Source organism: Carassius gibelio, chromosome B1, assembly GCF_023724105.1.
Source record: "Carassius gibelio isolate Cgi1373 ecotype wild population from Czech Republic chromosome B1, carGib1.2-hapl.c, whole genome shotgun sequence".
Lineage (NCBI taxonomy): Eukaryota > Metazoa > Chordata > Actinopteri > Cypriniformes > Cyprinidae > Carassius > Carassius gibelio.
The window spans coordinates 33,724,059-33,749,511 of record NC_068396.1 but is presented as its reverse complement, the minus strand read 5'-3'; the positions used below and the strand labels follow the sequence as shown (position 1 = coordinate 33,749,511).

The following is a 25,453-nucleotide window of genomic DNA, read 5'->3' as shown; positions in this document are numbered from 1 at the left end:
TGCGCGCACACTTTGGATGGGTTAAATGCAGAGCACAAATTCTGAGGGTCACCATACTTGGCTGAATGTCACTTCACTTTCACTAGCAAATCACTCTGATTTTTCATTGCTGGACTGGTTTCTTTTCATCAAGAACGAGCCATGGTTTATAAACTATCCATTTCGTCACTGTTCTTCAAGAGCTTTTATGTGTAGTGTAATGTTGGCAGAAACAAATCCTCTGAAAGGAAAAGTTTGTTGGTTTTGTGGCAGATACTTGAACTTCACTGTAATGTCAAATAGAATTAAAGATCAGATAGAATTAATTTGTATGTTTATAATATTTGGAATTATGACCACACAAAACTGTCACGGCTTCTTTTAGCAGTTTTAATATTGCCACATCATGGCTAGAAATGACAGTTTTTTTTTTTTACTTTAATTTGCATAAGAAAGTCAAAATCCATTTCAAGTAGAGTTTGTCAAGCTAATATTTCAAACATCAGAGACGAACTGTGCACTGAAATCGCATACTGTGAGTAGGATTTACATTTGAATTTGAATTAGTTTAGTGACTCTGAAAAATAAAACAAAACAAAAACAGTATGTTCCATAATAAGAAGAATGAAGATATATGAATTAAATTAGCACTATTTCTGCCAGTGTCACGGTCACATCACCTACCAGAGTTGGTTAAGTTGTGTTACTTAAAAGCCATTTATAAATCTGCTCTCTATGGGAACACCATACCCATCAGAATGGAGCGGACCTTAACCCGGGTACTTTTTGCCTACTTTTTTCAAATATGAATTTCATGCTTCCTCATTGTATACCACGTGAATAACTTGACCAAACAAGTATGTAGCAATTCAAAAGAATGACTCTGAAGTGTCCATATGGTAATTTTAGTGTCCCGTGTGTCACGTTTACCATTGAGCGTCATTACTGGGATGAATTAAATGTTTATTTGACCATAGAAAACAATTAAACACATCAGTATATACGTTTCAAAAACAAAATCGTGTATTTCGGGCTTTGAGAATCCATTTGAGAAGCATGACGCTGTACACTGAAATTAAACGTGCGGTTTTTATTTAAATGAGAAAATCAGGTGCAGAATATCGTTCTGACTCAGAGAGATTAGCACTTCTCGAACTGTAGGAGGCGCTGTGACCATCTTAGTCCAGTAAATCCACCGGTAAAACCACTGAAGAAGAAAAGACGGTTGGAGGCTTACAGACTCGGTACGCTTTATGTTTTGTTACCTTTAGTACGCAAATGAGATTGAATAAATGAAGCGTTTTTTTTATTAAGATCTGGTTTAAATTAAGCCATAGGTTTTATTAAAGTAGCCATAGTTTAACTTGGGTATTTGTAATAAAACCACATTAGGCTAAACACAAATTTACCATTGTTTTATATACTGTAATTACAGCAAAATAATGGTAAATTTGTGCTTAGCCTAAAATAAAAGTGTCCAGCATATAACTATTTATCTATTGTAGTATGCTGGACCCATTTAAAGGATGCCTAAAATCGATTAAATCACAGTCATATTTATGTTACAGCATTTAGTTTATTAAATGCAGCTTAATTGAAGTGATTGATAGATATTAATAATATATAAGAGATATTCCTTCTTGAAAATGAAACCAATCAAATAATTCTAAACAAATACATTTATATCTGAGAGTAATGTTCTTGAATTTTCTCCAGAAGTTAATTTTCTATTGGCTATTCAGTTGTGTGTTGTTCTGCTCAGATCTTTTGTTTGATTTAGTCCATTATAAATGCATCTTGTAATAATCATGAAGTGTTTGTGTTCAGTTGTTGAGCATGAAAGCGCAGGTGGATGTGGTCTGCTGTAAATCAGTAGGAACTGATCTGTCCATGCTGGATATTGAGGATTTCATCACAGAAATCTGTCAGCTGAAGAAAGAGGTGGCTTCACTGGAGGCAAAGCTGAGAGAAAGAGGAGACAAACTGAACAGAGAGGTTTGAACAGCTCTTCATGTCATCCTTCAGCTCAGTCACTTTAAGCTTGTCCAGTAAAAATTGTATAGCTTCTATTAAAGGGATACTGAAAATAACTGAAAGTTATTTCATGAATCATTCACCTTCGTGTAATTCCACGATAAAGCGAGTTGGACTCTCAATCGAAGGGTTGTGAGTTCGAGTCTCGGGCCGGCAGGGATTGTAGGTGGGGGGAGTGCATGTACAGTTCTCTCTCCACCTTCAATACCATGACTTAGGTGCCCTTGAGCAAGGCACCGAACCCCCAACTGCTCCCCAGGTGTCGCAGCATAAATGGCTGCCCACTGCTCCGGGTGTGTGTTCACAGTGTGTGTGTGTGTGTGTGTGTTCACTGCTGTGTGTGTGCACTTTGGATGGGTTAAAACCAGAGCACGAATTCTGAGTATGGGTCACCATTCTTGGCTGTATGTCACTTCACTTCACTACTGTGTTAAACTAATTGAGACTTGTTATAGCAAAATCATTGCCCTTTTGGTTAGTTTTGATTCCTTTCATCGTCCTTATTTGTAAGTTGCTTTGGATAAAAGCATCAGCTATATGTCTAAAATCACAATGGAAATGTTAATTTCCTTCATTTCTATTGAAAACAAATGCTTTTCCGATGTGATATGAGATCTAAAAAAGGAGGGACAAAACATTTTGCAAAAGGTGAATTCAGACTTCAAAAATGACCACTGCACGCGCTTTACCTTCGACATCTCTGGAGTTGTAGTTAAATTATTGCCTTTTGTAGTGTTGATTAGCCCAATCACACAATGAAATAAACTGGGTATATTTAGTGTAAATAGCCTCTGCCAACCAGATGGCCAATTTGCACTTCGTGTAAATAGACACTCCGCAAAAATAATTATTTTATCCAGCAGTGTCTCCTCTTTTGTGTCAGTCTTTGACATGTCCATGTTAAAATGCTGTAAAAATGCTACAGTAAAATCCTGTTAAATGGTTAACGATTAGTTCCCCTACAATATACAGTGAAAAACTGTATTGGACATTACACGTAATTTTATGGTAGTATACCCTTTTTGGAAGTAAAATTAATTCCTGCATTACATTTTAAAATTTTGTTTTTTTGTTGAAATAAGTATTTCTGTACTTATTGTTTTGTACATTAGATTTGTATATTACACCTAATGTAGTTAAATGTTTGTTTATGTATATTTATTAGTGCTGTCAATCGATTAAAAAAAAGTAACTAATTAATCGCACAATTTTTTTAAATTAATCGTGATTAATCGCAATTAAAAGACTGAAACTTTTTGGATATGTAAATGTAAAATGTAAATAATTAATGTAAACTCAAGACAAAGAAACTATTTAAATTCAAAATATGATCGTTTATTGGAATTTTTGTTTAACTTGTAACACAGATTTTCTCATGTAAACAACATACCTGCAATAAACCATCAATATCCTCCAAATTAACTGTTGGCTTGAAAGCCATATTTATTACAGAAATAAAAACACAGGCATGTAAGTACCATTTGAATTTCAAAACAATCAATGCCAATAAAAAACAAAAATGATTTCCATGTTGAATTCTAAGTGGACTGCAAAAAAATTCCAAAGTATAGTCATTGCCAGTGCTTTAAGTGGGCCAGTACTGCACAGGTACTCAGTACCGCCACTTCCAGATATAGTTCTTGAGCGTACTGCCACCTCTCCGTGCGCCCAGAACGTGCTTTTAGCGTACCGGTACGCTCATTTGGACATCTGTTTTAATAGAGGTTTTAATCTTTTACCTGCACTGCCGATTTTCAGAGCGCCCTTCACAATGCAAGCTTCCTAATTCATCCCACCCAGAGAAACTACATTACCCATTCACCCTTAAGTTATACAAGTGAATAGCGCATGTGTCGCTTTTCCCACTGTTAAGTGTCAACAACTCAACGTGGCCGGAGAAGGTGTGTGAAACTCGTTGTGAGTTATACTAAAGCAAAATCTTGAGTATTTATTGTCTGATAAACATTAAAAACTGTCTGCGGAGGTTGAGTCGTCCTGCAGCCCCCGCTGGCTGTTCATTGGCTGCAGCATCTTTTTTCTAAGTTCTAAAAAAATACCGTAGACGGCAAGGCACAAATTTAGATATTCATTTATCTAATTAATCTATAGCCTATGCACAAAGACAATATGATCTTTTTGTCCCCTTTTTGTTTTAAAGCTTGATGAAGAGAGAGAGCGCAAGTTGCTGCAGCTGCGAGGAGGACAGTGATGCACGCGTACAGGGGTGATTGACAGTTCACGGCACTGTGTACAAAAAATACTCCACTACACAATTATTTCGTTATTTTCGTTTAAGCTTATTAACGTTAGCGTTACAGAAAGGTCTGATTTACGCACTGTTACAGTCATTGTTTTTTTTTGTTTTTTTTAAACAATGACATTTGAGTTCATGATTTTAATGTTGCTGTTTCTTGTGGCAGACTAAATGAAGAGTAATGTTTCTTGTGGCAGACTGAAGAGTAATCCGGCAGAGTTTTATACTGAAACTTTCCGTCTAAAAGTCCTTCCTTGGTCTTAACCATATTTCTTTGCACGTTGAACACACATAGGCCACAACTGGAAATAAAAAAAAACTGCAACCACGTTAATTACGTTATTTTTTTTTAACGCGTTAAATATTTCAAATTAATCGAATGCGTTAACGCGCTAATTTTGACAGCACTAATATTTATTTATGTATTATTTAAGTTTCATGTGTTAGTGTGAGTTACACTGCAACTTCTATATATTTTATTATTTAAAAGCTGCTTGTGATGGGCTTTGGTTCATCACATGACTCATCACCACCTGCTTTTACTAAATTTCAGTGTATTACGAAGGTACAAAACAGATTTTAGTTCTTCAATAGGATGGTGTATCAATATTATATCGGTAAATTAAATGATGGTATTTCATTGTAAATTTAAGTTACATTTACATTTTACATTTAATCATTTAGCAGACGCTTTTATCCAAAGCGACTTACAAATGAGAACAATAGAAGCAGTCAGGTCAACAAGAGAACAACAACAGTATACAAGTGCCATGAAAAGTCTCAGTTAGTCTAGTATAGAACGCATAGCCAGGTATATATATATATATATATATATATATATATATATATATATATATATATATATATATATATATATATATATATATATTAGGGGTGTAACGGTTCACAAAATTCACGGTTCGGTTCGATACGATACACTGATGTCACGGTTCGGTTCGGTTCGATACGTTTTAGATACAGCAAAATGTAAAAACATCTCAACTTTTCAGAATGCCGCAAGCGCACCGCGGGTCATGTGACAAGAACCAACCAATCAGCTTCATCCTTTCCCGTAACAACGTTGAGAGCTCAGCCAAGATGAAGGAACAGCTGATCATAGTTGTATATGGATTGCAATTTTGAAATAAATTCAGTAGCAGAGCTACTGCAAGCGATTTTTAGAGCTGCAAATCCATTTATCCTTCGCTGAAATTTCCGCGTCTCATGGAGAGAGCACGTCATTGTTGCTTAGCAAAGACAGACGCCTCAGGAGAAAGACGCGCTTAGCGTTTTCCATGCGTTTTTAGGCACGATATGTGAACGGCCCCTAAGGCGCTCGCTCACTCAGCACGCGCTGAAGGCTCGTTGCAAAATGTCTAATGCATTTAACAGACCAGAAATATAAGATCCTAAAATAACCAACAGGTCTGGTGTTTGGGTTGGATTCCCTGTAAGCTATAGTGTCTAAATGCTGCAGGGATAGTTTGCTGCGTGCATGTTTCTCCTTTTTTTCGTCTTTTCCCAGATAGTACTGACGCATATATCCCAGATATTCCCGCTGGTTTTTTTTTTTTTTTTTTTTTTGTAATCCCGCTGGTGTACCCTGTCATGTTGCAGATGCGACATACCGTTGTTTTTTTATCCACCACTCTCTTGCCATCACCATTATAGCTTAAAGGGAATCCAAAGTGCACCCAAACACCAGACCTGTTGGTTATTGGAGGATCTTCTCATTTCTAGTCTGTTAAACGCATTGGCTATTTTGCAACGAGCCTTCAGCGTGTACTGAGTGAGCGAGCGCCTGCTGATTAGCCTAACATAAACATATAAGATGGTGTTTTTTTCTTCTTCGGGAGTGTCAGGGGCGTTGCCTGTTACGTTGTTTGGGTTATTGGGCTACCTTGTTGAACGCATATCATTATATTTCTTTCTCTCTCTTTTTTTTTTTTTTTTTCCAAATATAATTAATTACTCCAACGAACCGTTCGGTATACATAATGCGTACCGCGTACCGAACCGAAAGCGTCGTACCGAACGGTTCAATACGAATACGCGTATCGTTACACCCCTTATATATATATATATATATATATATATATATATATATATATATATATATATTTATATTATATATTATTATTATTAAGTGCAGGCGAAAAAGATGAGTGTTTAGATGTTTCTTGAAAATGAGTAAAGACTCAGCTGTACGAATTGAGATTGGGAGGTCATTCCACTAGCTGGGCACAGTCCAGGAAAAGGTCCGTGAGAGTGATTTTGAACTTCTTTGGGATGGCACCACAAGGCGTCGTTCATTTGCAGAGCGCAAACTTCTGGAGGGCACATAAGATTTAACCAGTGAGTTTAGGTAAGTTGGTGCCGTGCCAGTGGTCATCCTGTAGGCAAGCATCAGTACCTTGAATTTGATGCGAGTGGCTATTGGTAGCCAGTGTAACCTGATGAGGAGAGGAGTAACGTGAGCTTTTTTTGGCTCATTGAAGACAACCCTCGCTGCTGAATTCTGGATCATTTGCAGAGGCTTGACAGTACATGCAGGAAGGCCCAACAGAAGAGCATTACAATAGTCCAGTCTGGAGAGAACAAGAGCTTGGACAAGAAGTTGGGTTGCTTGCTCTAACAGGAAGGGTCTAATCTTCCTTATGTTGTATAAGGCAAACCAGCAGGACCGGGTTGTTGTAGCAATGTGGTCTGTGAAGCTTAACTGATGATCCATCACAACTCCTAGGTTTCTGGCTGTCCTCGAAGGAGTTATGGTTGACGAGCCCAGCAGTATAGAGAAGTTGTGATGAAGCAATGGGTTAGCTGGAATCACAAGGAGTTCAGTCTTCGTAAGGTTAAGCTGAAGGTGATGGTCATTCATCCAGCTAGAAATGTCACTCAGACAGGCTGAAATGCGAGCAGCTACCGTTGGGTCATCTGGCTGGAATGAGAAGTAGAGTTGGGTGTCATCAGCGTAGCAGTGATAAGAAAAGCCATGCTTCTAAATGACAGATCCTAAAGATGTCATGTAGATGGAGAAGAGAAGTGGTCCAAGTACTGAGCCTTGAGGAACCCTAGTAGCAAGGTGGTGTGACTTTGAAACATCACCCCTCCAAGACACACTGAAGGATCTGTCAGAGAGGTAGGACTTAACCCACAGGAGAGCAGTTCCAGAGATGCCCATCTTTCTGAGGGTGGACAGGAGAATCTGGTGATTAACAGTGTCAAAAGCAGCAGAAAGGTCCAGTAAGATGAGTACCGAGGATTTTGAAGCTGCTCTTGCTAGTCGCAGGGCTTCAGTAACCGAGAGCAGAGCAGTCTCAGTTGAGTGGCCACTTTTGAAGCCAGATTGGTTGCTGTCCATGAGGTTGTTCTGTACAAGGAACATAGAAAGCTGGTTGAACACAGCTCGATCAAGTGTCTTTGCAATGAATGGAAGAAGGGATACCGGTCTGTAGTTTTCAAGAAGCGCTGGATTTAGTGATGGTTTCTTGAGCAGTGGGCTTACCCGAGCCTGCTTGAATGCTAAGGGAAATGTTCCAGAGTCAAGAGAGGAGCGGATAATGTGAGTAAGCGAAGGTATGACTGAAGAAGAGATCGCTTGAAGGAGGTGAGTGGGGATCGGATCAAGTGGACAAGTAGTAGGATGATTGGACAGGAGAATTTTGGAGACGTCCATCTCTGAGAGTGGGGAGAAGGAGGATAAAGGTGTGTGTGTCGTTCATTGTGAAGTTGTCCTCAGTCTGCGGTTTGGTGAATTGGTCACTGATGGATCTTGTCTTATTTGTGAAGAAAGCTGCAAAGTCGTCCGCTAGGAGTCGATGAAGGAGGCGGAGGCGGCGGATTAAGAAGAGAAGAGAAAGTCTTGAAGAGTGTCCTAGCATCACCGCAGCTGTTAATTTTGTTGTGGTAGTAGGATGTTTTAGCCGTGAAGACATTTGTAGAGAAGGAAGAGAGGAGAGATTGATACACACTGAGGTCAGTAGAGTTTTTTGATTTCTGCCTCTCTGCAGCCCTGAGTTTAGAGCGATGTTCACGGAGAACCTCGGACAGCCAGGGGGCAAATGGGGCAGTGCGTGCTGGTCTAAACAACAGTGGGCAAAAGTTATCCAAGCAAGATGTTAAAGTGGAGCAAAGAGTGTCCGTAGCACTGTTCGTGTCTAGAGCAGAAAACTGAGAGAGTGGAGGAAGTGAGGATGAAACCACAGCAGATAGGCGAGATGGAGAGAGTGAGCATAGGTTCCGTCGAAAGGTGACCTGTGTTGGAGTGTGTGCCACTTCAGGAGTAAGTGCTAGGTTAGCAGTAATAAGAAAGTGGTCAGAGGTGTGCAGTAGAGCAACTGAAGAGGTGTCCACAGAGCAACAGCGCATGTAGATGAGGTCCAGTTGGTTGCCTGATTTGTGAGTCACTGTAGTATACACTAGCTTGAGATCAAATGAGGTGAGCAGAGTTTTGAAGTCAGCAGCCTGGGGTTTATCTAGGTGGATGTTGAAGTCACCAAGCAGTACCAGAGGAGTATCATCTTCAGGAAAGTTTGATAGCAGCACATCCAACTCCTCCAAGAAGTTTCCCAGTTGACCTGGGGGATGATAAATGACCACAAAGTGGATTTTAACAGGGTGGGTTACAGTAATGGCATGTGATTCAAATGAATCAGTACCTGTAGGTGATGGCTGAAGATCAAATTTCCATTCTTTGGATATAAGGAGACCTGTACCTCCACCCCTCCCAGTGGTTCGAGGAGTGTGGGAACAAGTAAAATTAGTGGAAAGTGCTGCAGGGGTGGCAGTATCTTCAGGTTTGATCCAAGTCTCAGTCAGTGCCATGAGGTTGAGACCGGAATGAGTAGCAATAGAAGAAATGAAGTCTGCTTTGTTAACTGCAGACTGGCAGTTCCAGAGACCAACTGGAATAGAGAGCGTAGTAGTAGAGGTCAGAGGGACATGGCGTAGGTTTGTCAGACAGGCCTTCCTGTGACGTACATAGCGTGCTCTCCGAGTGTTAGTAGTGATAGTAGAGATCTGAAAGCACATAGTGACTACAAGTGTAAGACATATTTGAGAACAAGCTATACAAAAAGTAAAGAAAGAGAAAAGCAATACTCAAGTGCCCAGTTGGTGTCTTTACACTTGTCCGTCTTCACACGAGGAGGATTCACACGAGGGCTGCCGCTGCCGCGGTGAAACCTGCAGCTTTTGTATTTGCCTGATTACCTGTGATTGAAGTCAGCTGGCAACGCCTCAGTATTTAGCAGATCGAAACTGGGCAGTCCCAAACGCAAAACCAAGCGCCACTTTCAGCACGTATTTACCAGGGTAAGACACACACAATTTAAACCAAAAACTTTCCTAGCAATGACGATCACACCGTAGTCTAATGAGAAAACGACACTAAACACTCACAAGCTTCTGTCCTTCACTGTTGCTCGACTGTTTCTTCTACCGTAAGTTAAAATGTTAAATGTTGCTACCATATTTTATGCAAAAATTCTGGGAACCTGGTAAATTTTACAGAGTTTTCTTAGTGTACCCATGATGCATGTTTGATGCTGCTTTTGCACTACGCCTTGTATACAAGATGAGGAAGACACATGACGTATGCAAGCTATTGAATTGTGCTGTGACGAGTGGTGGTGGGGCTGAGAGCCGTGGGAACTGAGCAAGGCCGATGGAGTGATTGGAAATGTGCGACAGCTGCACCACTCACCGGTCTCAAGTCCCACGCAGGAGCTTTCTTTGGAAGGATAAAGGAGGAGTTACGACAGTGAAGGATGAGAGAGGACCATGCCTGGGTTATATTTTGTGATTTGTTTGCGTCCAGCAGTCGTCTGTGAGGGGCTGTCACACTGTTTTGTTAATTTAATTATTAAAGTTTCATTTAAATATCCACTGGTTCCAGCCTCCTCCTTCCCGTGAATACGAACGTTTCAATATTGTTGCACTTTGTTCCGAAACCCAGGAGAAAGGAGGGACATCCTGCCGAAGATCCCTCGCTGCTGTGGTGAATCCGCGGTGCCATCGAGCATGAGGGTGCAGTTTGTTGGACTTGTGTGAGTTGCCGGGGGGATGGACAAGCTCTCTGCCGGCCGCCCGAGATGGGGAGGGATGACTGCCATCCGTGAAGGAGCGGAGTCGCCGCCACCGTTTGCCTGGGGCCGGAGCCTGCTGCCATCCACCATGATGATGAGGAGCAGGGAACAGGGGACTCCTGGCGGCTGCCCAAAATCAGAGGAGCCGTCGCCATCCACCATGCAGGGAGGAGTGTCGTGCCATCCCGTCCACCAAGGGCCATCCAGTTTGGAAACCAATAGCTCACAAACTGGATAGATCTGAAGTGCAGGGCTCTATGACGTCCCGGGGTTATTGTGTTTTCAGTCAGGCTCCAAAATATATCACCGCCCTGCCCGACGGGCTATCATGATGTAAAATTCCTAACTTGATTCGCGTTGTTCACATGCTTGAAGGGGTGAAACGGATCGTAGTTGATCATTTGCACTTGTTTCTAAATCTTGCCGATTCAAGAGATTTAAACCATTCACACGCGTTCGGAGCTTGCGCTCACTCGTTCAAAGCATTTCAGACAATGCACGTACACAGAAATGAATTCATCATTCTTGTATTGTAACTTCTGAATGAACACAACACAAATTATCTCAAAAAATTGTCTCTGCAAGTATTCTAGTAAACACAGTCGGTTATGTTTTAAGTGAACGTATACAGTGTCCTGCTGCTCAGAGAAATTCGCTGTACCGGATAAATCTGTCTCTCTCTGTAAATTACAAGTCGTGAAAGGGGGCATGTTTCAAGAGTAGTCCAAACTAAACAAGCAGGGAGAACAAAACACTCAATCAAACATTACACTCCTTGTCGGCCACGCGATCTGTATATATATATATATATATATATATATATATGTATATATATATATGTACATTTGTGTACAGGGTGGGCTGGCCCACATTGGGCAGCAGCCCACTGGGAAAAGTCCCGGTGCTCCAGATGGCCAGTCCATCCCTGGAAATGAGCGACACCTGCGCCACTCACCGGTCTCGAGTACCATAGAACAGATCTGGAAAGATAAAGGAGGAGTTACGACAGTGAAGGACGATAGAGGACCAGGCCTGGATTTTATTTTGTCATTAAAGTTTTATTTAAATGTCCACCGGTTCCCACCTCCTCCTTCCTGTGACTATAAGGTTTTTACATTGCTACATGTGCATTCATTGTGCTTTACATCTTGGTGTAGTCAAGTCAAGTCACCTTTATTTATATAGTGCTTTAAACAAAATACATTGCATCAAAGCAACTGAACAACATTCATTAGGAAAACATGACATGTCAATAATGCAAAATGATAGTTAAAGGCAGTTCATCATTGAATTCAGTGATGTTATCTCTGTTCAGTTAAATAGTGTCTGTGCATTTATTTGCAATCAAGTCAACGATATCGCTGTAGATGAAGTGACCCCAACTAAGCAAGCCAGAGGCAACAGTGGCAAGGAACCGAAACTCCATCGGTGACAGAATGGAGAAAAAAACCTTGGGAGAAACCAAATGGTAGCCTTTCAAATGGTGCTAAAGTGTGCATTTCCTGGATACCTGATTTGTGAGAAATCAGTGAGAGTTTGTAAAAGTACATCACTAATGCTGACAGCTGAAAGGCTTACCTTTCAGACTCCGTATATACACGATTTAGAGCAAGTAAATGATTCAGAGCGACTGAAGCTATGGCTGTTGAGCGGGATATTGATTCACTGCTTCGAAACATCAAGCAAATGAGGTTGTGCAGTGAACACTTTTCAGTGGACGACTTCAAACTGGGTCAAGGAAAGATAGGACGATTTCTGAAATTTGCAAACCACAGAGTTATGAGTAGAAGCATCATGGGGAGATTGTTGAGGATGTTCAGTTGCTCTGAATCATCAGCTCTTGTGTCTGTTATGAAGATGAACAGAGGGCTTACAGGTTTGAAATGACATGAAGGGGGGTGTAATTAATGGCAGCATTTTCATTTTAGGGTGAACTATACCTTAACATTTCAAAGTTGATCCGTGACTGTCAGAATCAACGGATATATGATTCTGTATTGATAAGCTGATTGTGTTTGTCAGGATGTGGAGCAGGTTTGGGTGCGTGAGACTGATGGGACAGAAGCTCAGGATTCAGTCTGGAGCGTCAGAGATCAGAGATCCAGAGACACACAGGACTCAGAGCTCAGCCTCACTTTACTCTGTTATACTGACGCTCAGGATCATGAATCCACTGATCAAACCTCTGACTGTAACGCTGGAGAACAGCAGATGCTGCAGACGCCGCTGAAGATGTGCTCCGTCAAACTGGTGGACTGCAGGAACCTGATCGAGAGCAGAGGAGAAGAAACCACCGCAGAGAAACAACAACAACAACACACTGATGAGGAAGAGGATGAGGATGAGGATGATGATCAGAGTGATGATGATGATGACGAAAGTGGTGATGAAGAAGATGAAGATTTCATCCCTCCAGGTTCGTTTTCTCTAACACTTGAATGTCAGCAGACTCTTCAGGATCAGGTTCATATTGGCTGATGGTCTCTGGTGATCTGATCAGGTTTGAGTAAAGATTTTCTGAGGTATTTGGGATTATGTTTTTCCTCTCTTGTGAGCTAGAATGTGTTTTTTAAGAGACAGATTTGCTGTGCCTGTTCGTAAGGTGGCCTACTTTGACCAGAAATCTAATTTAATTTACTTTTTTTATGATATATATACTAATAAAAGAAAAACATTGTGGGTGCAGTATTATACTGTAAAATGACATTGTAAAATATGATGAAATGGTTGGCTGATGTTGCATTTCCAAATTCATTTTTCAATGTGTCTGTGCATGGGTTTATTTAATTAACTTGCATATTTTCACACAAATACTTCATATGTTTTAAAACCCAGAATTTATTATAATCATTGTTTATTTCAGATGATAAAGGCTGTTCATCTTCTGATGGAGAGACAGACTTAACATCAAAAGAGCAGCTGACGGTCAAGAGTTTCTCCTGCAGCACCTGTGGAAAAACACTCAGTTCAGAGGGCCATTTAAAGAGACACGAGAGAACACACACAGAACAGAAAAGCTTTAGCTGTAGGAGATGCAAAATCAGCTTTCCTACCGCAGAAGAGAAGAGACTTCATTCAAAAGAGCACAGCGGGAAGGAGTATCACTGTGAACAGTGCGGCAAGGTTTTTTTAATTCATTCTAGTTTAAAAGTTCACTTAAAGACTCACGGTGAAAAGTCTTTCCAATGCAGTGAATGTGACAAGTATTTCAGCACCAAAGGAAACCTTGATGCTCATAAGCGAATCCACACGGGAGAAAGACCTTACAAGTGTCCTCACTGCGAGAAAAGATTCAATCACGGATCTCATCTGAAGAAACATGTGCGTTTGCACACTAATGAGAGACCGTATCAGTGCAGTGAATGTGGGAAAGCCTTCACAGACTTAGGCTCTCTAAAGTCACACCAGAGAATCCATTCTGATGAGAAACCGTATCAGTGCAAACACTGCGACAGACGATTCCGTCAAAGATCTGCTCTGAATCTTCATGAGAGGACACACACCGGAGAGAAACCATATCTGTGCGCCCACTGCGGGAAGAGCTTTTCAAATCCATCTCATTTTATATTTCATAAGCGAGTCCACACCGGAGAAAAACCATATCACTGCAGCATCTGTGGAAAAAGTTTCAGTAAACATAGTACATTTAGAAACCACAAGAGGACTCATACTGGAGAAAGAACGTTCAAATGCTCACAGTGTGAAAAGACGTTTGCTCGATCAGACGTCCTTAAGGTCCATCAGCGAGTTCATACAGGAGAGAAACCTTACTCCTGCTCCATCTGCGGCGAGAGATTAGCTTATTTAGGTAGTTTTCAGACCCACCAAAACAAACACCCTAAAGAACAAACTGCTCCAGAATCACCAGAGTGACTTTCATCAGTCAATCTGGGGATGAACTTGTTTGGCTCGTCCTGAAAGTGTTCATTGAGTTCTTATTCCCAGTAGGTGGCAGTGAAATTTTTCATGTTGTGGACTGATCCAAGTGCTGTATATAATGTCATGTTTGACTGAGTAGAGCAATGATTTTAAACCAGACAGAACTATTAAAAATCATCCAAATAAAATACTACAATAATATGATTGCCTAGGTTTCATAAGGCATGTTTTATGTGGTGAAATGCATAATGAAAAGTCATTGGCCTAGTGAATAGAGAGTTGGACTCCTAATCCTAAGGTTGTGGGTTCGAGTCTTGGGACGGCAATACCACATCTGAGGTGCTCTTGAGCAAGGCACTGAACCCCAAACTGCTCCCCGGGCACCGCAGCATAAATGATGCCTGTGCATGCGCGCACACTTTGGATGGGTTAAATGCAGAGCACAAATTCTGAGGGTCACCATACTTGGCTGAATGTCACTTCACTTTCACTAGCAAATCACTCTGCTTTTTCATTGCTGGACTGGTTTCTTTTCATCAAGAACGAGCCATTGTTTATAAACTATCCATTTCGTCACTGTTCTTCAAGAGCTTTTATGTGTAGTGTAATGTTGGCAGAAACAAATCCTCTGAAAGGAAAAGTTTGTTGGTTTTGTGGCAGCTACTTGAACTTCACTGTAATGTAAAATAGAATTATAGATCAGATAGAATTAATTTGTATGTTTATAATATTTGGAATTATGACCACACAAAACTGTCAAGGCTTCTTTTAGCAGTTTAATATTAAAGTTTTTACTTTAATTTGCATAAGAAAGTCAAAGTCCATTTCAAGTAGAGTTTGTCAAGCTAATATTTCAAACATCAGAGACGAACTGTGCACTGAAATCGCATACTGTGAGTAGGATGTACATTTGAATTTGAATTAGTTTAGCGACTAAAAAATAAACCAAAACAAAAACAGTATGTTCCATAATAAGAAGAATGAAGATATATGAATTAAATTAGCGCTATTTCTGCCATGGCGTCACGGTCTCATAACCTACCAGAGTTGGTTAAGTTGTGTTACTTAAAAGCCATTTATAAATCTGCTCTCTATGGGAACACCATACCCATCAGAATGGAGTGGACTTTAACCCGGGTACTTTTTGCCTACTTTTTTCAAATATGAATTTCATGCTTCGTGAATAACTTGACCAAACAAGTATGTAGCAATTCAAAAGAATGACTCTGAAGTGTCCATATGGTAATTTTAGTGTCCCGTGTGTCACGTTTACCATTGAGCGTCATTACTGGGATGAATTAAATGTTTATTTGACCATTGAAAACAAACACATCAGTATATACGTTTAAAAAAATCGTGTATTTCAGGCTTTGAGAATCGGGCTTTGTAAGCATGACGTACACTGAAATTAAACGTGCGGATTTTATTTAAATGAGAAAATCAGGTGCAGAATATCGTTCTGACTCAGAGAGATTAGCACTTCTCGAACTGTAGGAGGCGCTGTGACCATCTTAGTCCAGTAAATCCACCGGTAAAACCACTGAAGAAGAAAAGACGGTTGGAGGCTTACAGACTCGGTACGTGTTTTGACTCTTTACGTTTTGTTACTTTTAGTACGCCAATGAGCTTGAATAAAAGCGTTTTTATTCAGATCTGGTTTAAATTAAGCCATAGGTTTTATTAAAGTAGCCATAGTTTAACTTGGGTATTTGTAATAAAACCACATTAGGCTAAACACAAATTTACCATTGTTTTACGTACTGTAATTACAGAAAAATAATGGTAAATTTGTGCTTAGCCTAAAATAAAAGTGTCCAGCATATAACCATTTATCTATTGTAGTATGCTGGACCCATTTAAAGGATGCCTAAAATCGATTAAATCACAGTCAATCAAGTTATAGCATTTAGTTTACTAAATGCAGCTTAATTGAAGTGATTGATAGATATTAATAATATACAAGAGATATTCCTTCTTGAAAATGAAACCAATCAAATCATTCTAAACAAATACATTTATATCTGACATTAATGTTCTTGAATATTCTCCAGAAGTTAATTTTCTATTGGCTATTCAGTTGTGTGTTGTTCTGCTCAGATCTTTTTTTTTATTTAGTCCATTATAAATGCATCTTGTAATAATGGTGAAGTGTTTGTGTTCAGATGTTGAGCATGAAAGCACAGGTGGATGTGGTCTGCTGTAAATCAGTAGGAACTGATCTGTCCATGCTGGATATTGAGGATTTCATCACAGAAATCTGTCAGCTGAAGAAAGAGGTGGCTTCACTGGAGGCAAAGCTGAGAGAAAGAGGAGACAAACTGAACAGAGAGGTTTGAAAAGATCTTCATTTCATCTTTAGCTGCTAATATGGACTGATTGTTGTGTGAATCAATGTCTTATTGTTAATCATACTCTCACTAGATATATTACTGATTGTGTTTGTCAGGATGTGGAGCAGGTTTGGGTGCGTGAGACTGATGGGACAGAAGCTCAGGATTCAGTCTGGAGCGTCAGAGATCCAGAGACACACAGGACTCAGAGCTCAGCCTCACTTTACTCTGTTATACTGACGCTCAGGATCATGAATCCACTGATCAAACCTCTGACTGTAACGCTGGAGAACAGCAGATGCTGCAGACGCCGCTGAAGATGTGCTCCGTCAAACTGGTGGACTGCAGGAACCTGATCGAGAGCAGAGGAGAAGAAACCACCGCAGAGAAACAACAACACAATGATGAGGAAGAGGAGGAGGAGGAGGAGAATAATGGGGAGGATGATGATGATGATTTCATTCCTCCAGGTTTGTTTCTCCTTTTATGACCTTATGTTATTTTCATGACACTTGAATGTCAGCAGAGACTCTGCGGAAACAGGCTCATATCGGCTGATGGTGAGTGAGTGGTGAATGTTGCATTTCGAAACTAATTTTATCAATACGTCTGTGCATGAATTGAATGAACTTGAAGTGTTTCACACTAATTCTTTTCAAGTATATTTAAAACACCTGAAATTATAACTTTTTCTTTTGTTTAATATCAGATGATAAAGGCTGTTCATCTTCTGATGCAGAAACAGATTTGACATCAAAAGAGCAGCTGACGGTCAAGAGTTTCTCCTGCAGCACCTGTGGAAAAACACTGAGTTCAGTGGGTCATTTAGTAAGACATGAGAGAAAACACACAGAACGAAAAGACTTCACCTGTAGGAGATGCAAAATCAGCTTTCCTACCGCAGAAGAGAGGAGACTTCATTGGAAAGAGCACAGCGGGAAGAAGGAGTTTCACTGTGAACAGTGCGGCAAGGTTTTTTTCATTCATTCTAGACTAAAAGTTCACTTGAACAGTCACGGTGAAAAGTCTTTCCACTGCAGCGAATGTGACAAGTATTTCAGCACCAAAGGAAGTCTTGATTCTCATAAGCGAATCCACACGGGAGAAAGACCATACAAGTGTCCTCACTGCGAGAAGAGCTTCAACCAGGGATCTCATCTGAAGAAACATGTGCGTGTTCACACCAATGAGAGACCGTATCAGTGCAGTGAATGTGGCAAAGCCTTTAAAAGCTCATGCTCTCTAAAGTCACACCTGACCATCCACTCCGATGAGAAACCGTTTCAGTGCAAACACTGTGACAAACAATTCCGTTTGATTTATTGTCTGAAAAATCATGAGAGGACTCACACCGGAGAGAAACCATATCTGTGCTCCTACTGCGGGAAGAGCTATTCTGATCAACGTTCTTTTTTTTCTCATAAGAGAATCCACACTGGAGAAAAACCATATCACTGCAGCATCTGTGGGAGGAGTTTCAGAAAAAATAGTATTTTACAAAAGCACAAGAGGACTCATACTGGAGAAAGACCGTTCAAATGCTTTCAGTGTGAAAAGACGTTTTCTCGATCAGACATCCTAAAGGTCCATCAGCGAGTTCATACAGGAGAGAAACCTTACTCCTGCTCCATCTGCGGTGAGAGATTTGCTTATTTAGGTAGTTTTCAGACCCACCAGAACAAACACGCTAAAGAACAAACTGCTCCAGAATCATCAGAGTGACTTTCATCAGTCAATCTGGAAAAGAAATCTTGTTTGGCTCGTCCTGAAAGTGTTCATTGAGTTCTTACTGCCAGTAGGGGGCAGTGAACTTTTTTCATTCTGTAGATTAGGGTTATTCAAATCTTGCCCTGGAGGGCGAATGCAGTGGAGAGTTTGTCTCCAATGAAATCCAATCCATCTGCCTGTGATTTTCTAATTATCCCCAAAATATTGTTTAGCATGATTAGGTGTGTTTGACCACGGTTGGTGCCAAACTCTGCACCGCATTGGCCCTCCAGGGCAAGATTTGAATAGCCCTGCTGTAGATTGATCCAAGTGTTGTATATAATGTCATGTTTGACAGAATAGAGCTATGATTTTATGTTAAACCAGATAGAACTATTAAAAATCCTCAAAATAAAATACTACAATAATATGATCGCCTAGATTTCATAAGGCATGTTTTATGTGGTGAAATGCATGAAGGAGAGTCTGGCAAATACACTCTGCTTTTTCATTGCTGGACCGGTTTCTTTCAATAAAGAAAGAGCCATTGTTTAACTATCAATTTCATCACTTTTTTTCAAGAGCATTTATGCCGCCATGTAAGGTAAGATATTAACTTTGTAGAAACAAATCCTCTGGGAGGAAAAGTTTGTTGGTTTTATGGCAGCTACTTGAACTTAACTGTAATGTCAAATAGAATTAAAGATCAGATAACATTAAAGTGTATGTTTATGGAATATTTGGAATTATGACCACACAAAAACGTCATGGCTTATTTTAGTAGTTTTTAATGCTGCCACATCATGGCTAAAAATTACAGTTTTTTTCTTTGTCCTTTAATTTGATTTAGAAGGTCGAAGTCCATTGTTTGTTCACTTTGCCATAACGTCTCCAAGGTAATACAGGTGCTTCCCCAAAAATAAGAATATCATGGTAAAGGTCTTGAACGAGCTGTGTCCAACCAAGTTTCTGTCTTTCTCACACAGAACAACTTCCTTTATAGCAGTGGTCACCAACCTTTTCAAGCCGAAGATCCCTGACCTCGGCCTTAATGAACGGCAAGATCTACCTATCGAATAATAGATAGAAAAAGACAGCCCATATTGTTCTTCCAACTTGATGCCTTTTATTTAGTATTTGAATTTAATATACATTAGATGTTCTTTTCTTTTTCTTTTTTTACTTAACTCGGAAGCAACCATCATATAATCAGTTCATATGAAGTGGCACTGAACTCAAGAAAAATGCCATTGTCAGTAGTAAAATGCTTATTCACTGAAGTTTCTGATGGTACTACCTACCCTTAACATTTTATAAATGAACGGTGCAAACAAAATTATCAACAATCTCAATTAAGCTAAGTGCAGTTATGTCCCATCATATGCAACATCACTTTTCTCAATGCCACCAGAAGGCAAAACTGCTGAAGTAATGTTACTCACTCAAGTCAGTGTGATGGCTGTGACTGAATACTCTCTGTGAGTCCTCTGAATTCTGGCTCATAGCTAGAGACAGCCAGTTTGAGGTCTGTGAGGTGTCTGTCAGTAAGACGGTTCCTGTATTTTGATTTGATTATTTTCATCTGTGAAAATGCCATTTCACAGAGGTAAGTTGATCCAAAATAGGCACTCACTTTTAGTGCACATGCAGTAAGGAGCGGAAACTTTTCTCTGTTGACAAGTCCCCAAAGGTCACTGTCCCTTGATCTGGCTTTCAGCTCAATGTCATTTTGCAAATCAACCATCTCCATGTCAACTCCACTTGACAAAGAAAATACTTGCTGGATTTTGGCTGCAACCTGTTCTATATCAATGAGCATGAATTGGTTTGAGACAAAATGCAGCAATGCATTCCATTTCATTTAACTCACCAAAACGCATATTGAACTCTGTTGCAACTTTGTCCAGGTGAGCACAGTATTTCTCAGGGTGAAAAACGCCCTTGTCTTTAATGCTCTGTGACATTTTTTCCAGGTTGGGAAAGTGTGTTAGCCTCCCGTTTTTAAGATGTGTGATCCAAACATCAAGCTTAGACTTAAAAGCATTCACTGCACTGATCATGTGAGGCAGGTGTCGGTCTTTTCTCTGGAGCTTGTTATTGAGTGTATTCAGCTTTGCTGTCAAGTCTGTCAGAAACCCCAGGTCACACAGCCACGCATCATCTGACAGTTCCTTGTGCTCCTCGTTTCTTGCAGATAGAAATGTCTTTATCTCAGGCAGTAAGTCAACAAACCACTGGAGCACTTTCCCACGGCTCAACCACCATGAAGTAGTAGGCCTCTGTACGCGGCATCGAGCTCATCCAGTAACGCCTTGAATAAGCGACGCTGAAGTGCTTTTGCTCGTATCGTGTTTATCAGTTTGACCACCAATGACTTTCCCTGCTAAGGCCTGCTGATGAATGACACAATGATAATTCTTGAAAATCAGGGTCATTACGGCACAGTGCTATAAAACCAAGGCGCACGTCACGCATCGCAGGTGCTCCGTCTGTGGTAATTGCTACCAGTTTATGAATGGGGATATCATTTTCGCTTACATATTTTTTAAACTCGGTGTAAATATCCTCACCTCGCGTTCTCTCCTTTAAGTGCGAAAGAGTGAGGAAGTCCTCTTTTGTTGTAGAATCCTGGAAAGCCATTCTGACAAAAACAACAAGCTGAGCTGTGTCCACTGCATCCAGAGATTCGTCGAACTGCAGTGAAAAATATTCACAGAGTGACAAGTCCTTTAACACCTGTCGATCCACGTCCTCTGACAGTGATTCGACCCTCCTTGCCACTGATTCAGGGCTGAGAGGCACAGCACGGAGTGAGGCTTTTATGTCGTCTTTGTTTTTGAAATCCTTGAAAATAGTCTCTGCAGTAATGGCCATGGCTTCCTTGAATAATTCGCCATCCGTAAAAGGCTTTTTGTTTTTAGCCAGAAAGTGACTTACACGAAACGATGCTTCAGTAGCAGCCTTATTTTGATCAGCAGATTTTGTAAAAAGTGATTGCTGGGCCTTCAACTCAGATCTCAGCTCGTCAACTTTCCGTGCACGAATCGTCCTCTTTTGCGGGTAGCGGTCTTTAAATTTCGGGTGGTTAGTATTGTGATGCCGCTCGAGATTCCCTCTTTTACATAATGCTTGTTTTTGGTGGCACAACATACATACACACTTCTCTTTTACCAAGGTAAACAGAAATTCCTGTTCCCATTCTGGATAAAAATTGTATGTTTTTGCCTTCTTTCATGGGGCCTCCGCCATTCTAGTTTGTAGTATGTTACCTCGCACGGGCTATCACCATGGAGATCCATATTGACGTTTGCGACAGTTAATTTATGGGTGCTCTTCTTTTATCTGATTGGTCACTTCATTGAAAATAAAGCAGTTGGATTAAGAAATACAGATGCTTGCAAAACTGAAAACGTTTTTATTTTCGGGAGCTACCGGGACAGTGATAAAGATCTACCGGGTTGGCGACCACTGCTTTATAGCAACAAATCTGGCTTTTGAAGTGGACATTCAAACGAGAATGCTTTGCTCTCAGTTGTTGAAGCCCTAATACTGACAAGAGCGGAATCCAAATCTTCAACACTTATCTTGCTTGATCTGTTAACTACTTTAGACATTGTTAACGGCCAGATCCTCCTGTCAAATCTATTGGCAAAACGCATCTCAGGAACCGCACTCCAGTGGTTTGAGTCTTACATTTACATTACGTTTAATCATTTAGCAGACGCTTTTATCAATAGCGACTTACAAATTAGAACAACAGAAGCTATCAGACAACAAGAGAACAACAACAGTATACAAGTGCCACGACAAGTCTCAGTTAGTCTATTACAGAACACGTAGTCAGGTTTTTTTGTTTTGTTTGTTTTTTAAGAATATGATAGACAATAAAAGAAAAGGTAAGTGTTAGTATTAATTGGTTAAGTGCTGGTGAAAAACATGAGTGTTTTTTAAAATGAGTGAAGATTGTGAGAGTGATTTTGAACCTCTTTGGGATGGTACCACACGGTGTCGTTCATTTGCAGAGCGCAAACTTCTGGAGGGCACATAAGATTGAAATAGTGAGTTTAGGTATGTTGGTGCCGTGCCAATGGTCGTCTTGTAGGCGTACCTTGAATTTGATGCGAGCGGCTACTGGTAGCCAGTGTAACCCGATGAAGAAAGGAGTAACGTGAGCTGATTTTGGCTCCTTGAAGACAACCCTCGCTGCTGCATTCGGGATCAGTTGGAAAGGCTTGATCGTACATGCAGGAAGGCCCGCTAGGGGAGCATTACAATAGTCCAGTCTGGAGAGAACAAAAACTTAATGTGATCGTATTACCTATCAGATAGTTCCTTCAAAGTATCTTGGAGTTGTGAGGTGTCCAAGTTGCAACATCTAACTACTGGGGTGCCTCAAGGCTCAGTTCTTGGACCACTTCTCTTCTCTGTTTACATGGCATCATTAGGTTCTGTCATTCGGCTTTTCATACCACTGCTATGCTGATGACACTCAACTCTACCTCTCATTCCATCCTGATGATCCGACGGTAGCTATTCGCATCTCAGCTTGTCTAACAGACATTTCTTGCTGGATGATGGACCATCACCTTCAACTCAACCTTGCCAAGACAGAACTGATTGTGGTTCCAGCAAACATATAATTTCATCACAATTTCACTATCAAGCTGGGCACATCACCCATAAATCATTTATAAACAGCCAGAAGCCTTGGAGTTCTGATTGATGATAAGCTAACTTTCTCCAAACCTGCAGATATGCTTTATGTCACATTAAGAAGATAAGGCCATTTCTTTCAGAACATGCTGCACAACTCCTTGTTCAAGCTCTTGTTCTGTCCAGGCTGGACTATTGCAATGCTCTCTTGGCAGGTTTTCCAGCCAGTTCTATCAAACCTTTAAAAATTAATCCAGAACGTGGCAGCAAGATTACACCTCAAGAAAAGAATACACCTCACATCTCTACCTATAGCTGCTCATATACAATTCAAGCCATTGATGTTTGCCTACAAAACCACCAGTGGTTCTGCACTCCTTTACCTAAATTCATTACTTCTGACTTATGTGTCCACTAGAAGCTTGCGTTCTGCATGTGAACGTCACTTGATTGTGCCATCCCAAAAAAACCCGAATGTCCTTAGCCATCTTCAAGTATCAGCTTAAAACACATTTCTTCCATCTTTATTTGACCCTCTAAATGTAGCATTCACTATTCTAATGCAATTCTTTAAAATAAAAATCTTAACTACCAATCTAATTTTTAATCTATTTGTATTCTGTTTTCTTTAAATTTATTATACAATTATAAAAAAGAACTCTAACACTAGTTGCTCTATTCTTTTTCTATTCTGTTTTCTTTTTATTTAGTATATTATTTAAAAGCCCTTGCTACGTGTTCTGCGTTTAAGCTAATTGAAACTTGTTATAGTACTTGTATATGTTTACTGACTTGACAGTTTTCCAGAAGATGATAATCAACACCCTCCACAAGGAGGTAAGTCACAGAAGGTCATTGCTGAAAGGACTGGCTGTTCACTGAGTACTGTATCAAAATATATTCATAGAAGGTTGACTGAAAGGAAAAGATGTGGTAAGATAAGGTGAACAAGCAACATTGATGAACACAGCCTTGGGAAGGTTGTCAGGAAAAGCCAATTCAAGAACTTGGGAGAGCTTCACTAGGAGTGGACTGAAGCCGGAGTCAGCGCATAAAGAGCCACCACACTCAGATGTCTTCAGGAAAAGGGCTACAGCTGTCACATTCCTAGAATCAAGCCACTCCTGCACCAGAAAAACAGAACAGTCCTCTTTTCAGATTAAAGTAACTTTAGCATTTCATTTGGAAATCAAGGTCTGGAGAAAGACTGGAGATGCACAGAATCCAAAGTCCAGTATGAAGTTTCAGAAGTCAGTGATGATTTGGGTAGCTGTGACATCTGCTGGTGTTGCTCCATTGTGTTTTATCAGTCCAAAGTCAATGCAGCCATCTACCAGGAGATTGTGTAGCACTTTATGCTTCCATCTGCTGACACTGCTGACATAAACACATAGTTTGTGTGCAATGAATCTAGAATATAAGAAAGTTTGCTTTTTTTTAATTACATAACAAAAAAATGAACAACATTTCCATGATATTCATTTTTTTTTAGATGCACCTGTATTTCAGACATCCTAGGCTAACTGTACTGAAATTGCATACAGTGAGTAGGAAGTACATTTTAATTTGAATTAGGATGCAAGAACTATTTCTGAGTATGGTGTTACAGTCACATGACAGAATCTTGCTGGAAGTGGACGTTAATCCAGGTACTTTTTGCCTACTTTCTTTCAAATATGAAATTTCATGATTCTTTATTATATACCACATGAATAACTTGACGAGTATGTCGGAATTCAAAAGAATAGGCAAAAAATGCATTGACATACCTATAGAAAGGCTCTGAAGTGTCCATATGTTCATTTTAGTGTCCCGTTTGTCACATTTGATTGTCATTAAGCAACATGACTTGAATGAAGTGTTTATTTATACACCATTAACCACATTAGTTTATAAATTTCAAAAACGTAATTGTGAATTTTGGGCTTTGCAAGCATGACGCTGTACACTGAAATTAAATGTGCAGTCTTTAAGTGAGAAAGCAGGTGCAGACAGAATATCTACTAACACGCAGTCGTTCTGACTCAGAGAGATTAGCACTTCTCGAACTGTAGGGGGCGCTGTGACCATCTTAGTCCAGTAAATCCACCGGTAAAACCACTGAAGAAGAAAAGACTGTTGGAGGCTACAGACTCGGTACGTGTTTTAACTCTTTATGTTTTGTTACCTTTAGCACGCTAATGAGCTTGAATGAAGAGTTTGTTATCCATATCTGGTTTGAATTAAGCCATAGGTTTTACTAAAGTAACCATAGTTTAACTTAGGTATTTATAATAAAACCACATTAGGCTAAGCACAAATTTACCATGGTTTTAATTACAGCAAAACAATGGTAAATTCATGATTAGCCTAAAGTAACAGTGTCCAGCATATAACTTTATAAGTGGGTCACTGTTGGTGTATATAGTGACATTTGGGTTTGAATGATTTATTCATATTTTCTCTAAAACGAGTCAAATATTTATAAGAAATTGATTAAATTGGATATTTAGGTCTTCATCACTTTAACCGAGATAATATACATTATAAAT

The 25,453-nt window shown here is 40.0% G+C and overlaps 3 protein-coding genes across 3 annotated transcripts in view; all 3 read left to right on the top strand.

The window, feature by feature from the left end:
• Positions 1-25,453, top strand: part of LOC127949471 (zinc finger protein 501) — a 167,043-nt gene that overhangs the window by 405 nt on the left and 141,185 nt on the right. The window lies entirely within an intron of this gene.
• LOC127948394 (zinc finger protein 91-like) overlaps positions 1-25,453 on the top strand; it is an 87,993-nt gene that overhangs the window by 10,245 nt on the left and 52,295 nt on the right. The gene's annotated exons all lie outside the window — the stretch shown is intronic.
• Positions 1,100-24,264, top strand: LOC127949495 (zinc finger protein 664). Its single transcript, XM_052546861.1, has 6 exons — positions 1,100-1,223; positions 1,807-1,974; positions 16,679-17,032; positions 17,272-18,198; positions 19,120-19,165; positions 19,256-24,264. The coding sequence occupies exons 3-6, from the start codon at positions 16,861-16,863 to the stop codon at positions 19,347-19,349; spliced, it is 1,239 nt and encodes a 412-aa protein (XP_052402821.1). The 5' UTR covers positions 1,100-1,223; positions 1,807-1,974; positions 16,679-16,860; the 3' UTR covers positions 19,350-24,264.

What these genes read in the sequence shown, in the direction of transcription:
- LOC127949495 (XM_052546861.1), top strand. Translation starts at nt 16,861, where the DNA reads ATGCTGCAGACGCCGCTGAAGATGTGCTCCGTCAAACTGGTGGACTGC. An exon ending in TTACTCCTGCTCCATCTGCG is followed by an intron (nt 18,199 to 19,119) that starts GTGAGAGATTTG and finishes AATTTGATTTAG; the next exon opens with AAGGTCGAAGTCCATTGTTT. An exon ending in TTTGCCATAACGTCTCCAAG is followed by an intron (nt 19,166 to 19,255) that starts GTAATACAGGTG and finishes TTTCTCACACAG; the next exon opens with AACAACTTCCTTTATAGCAG.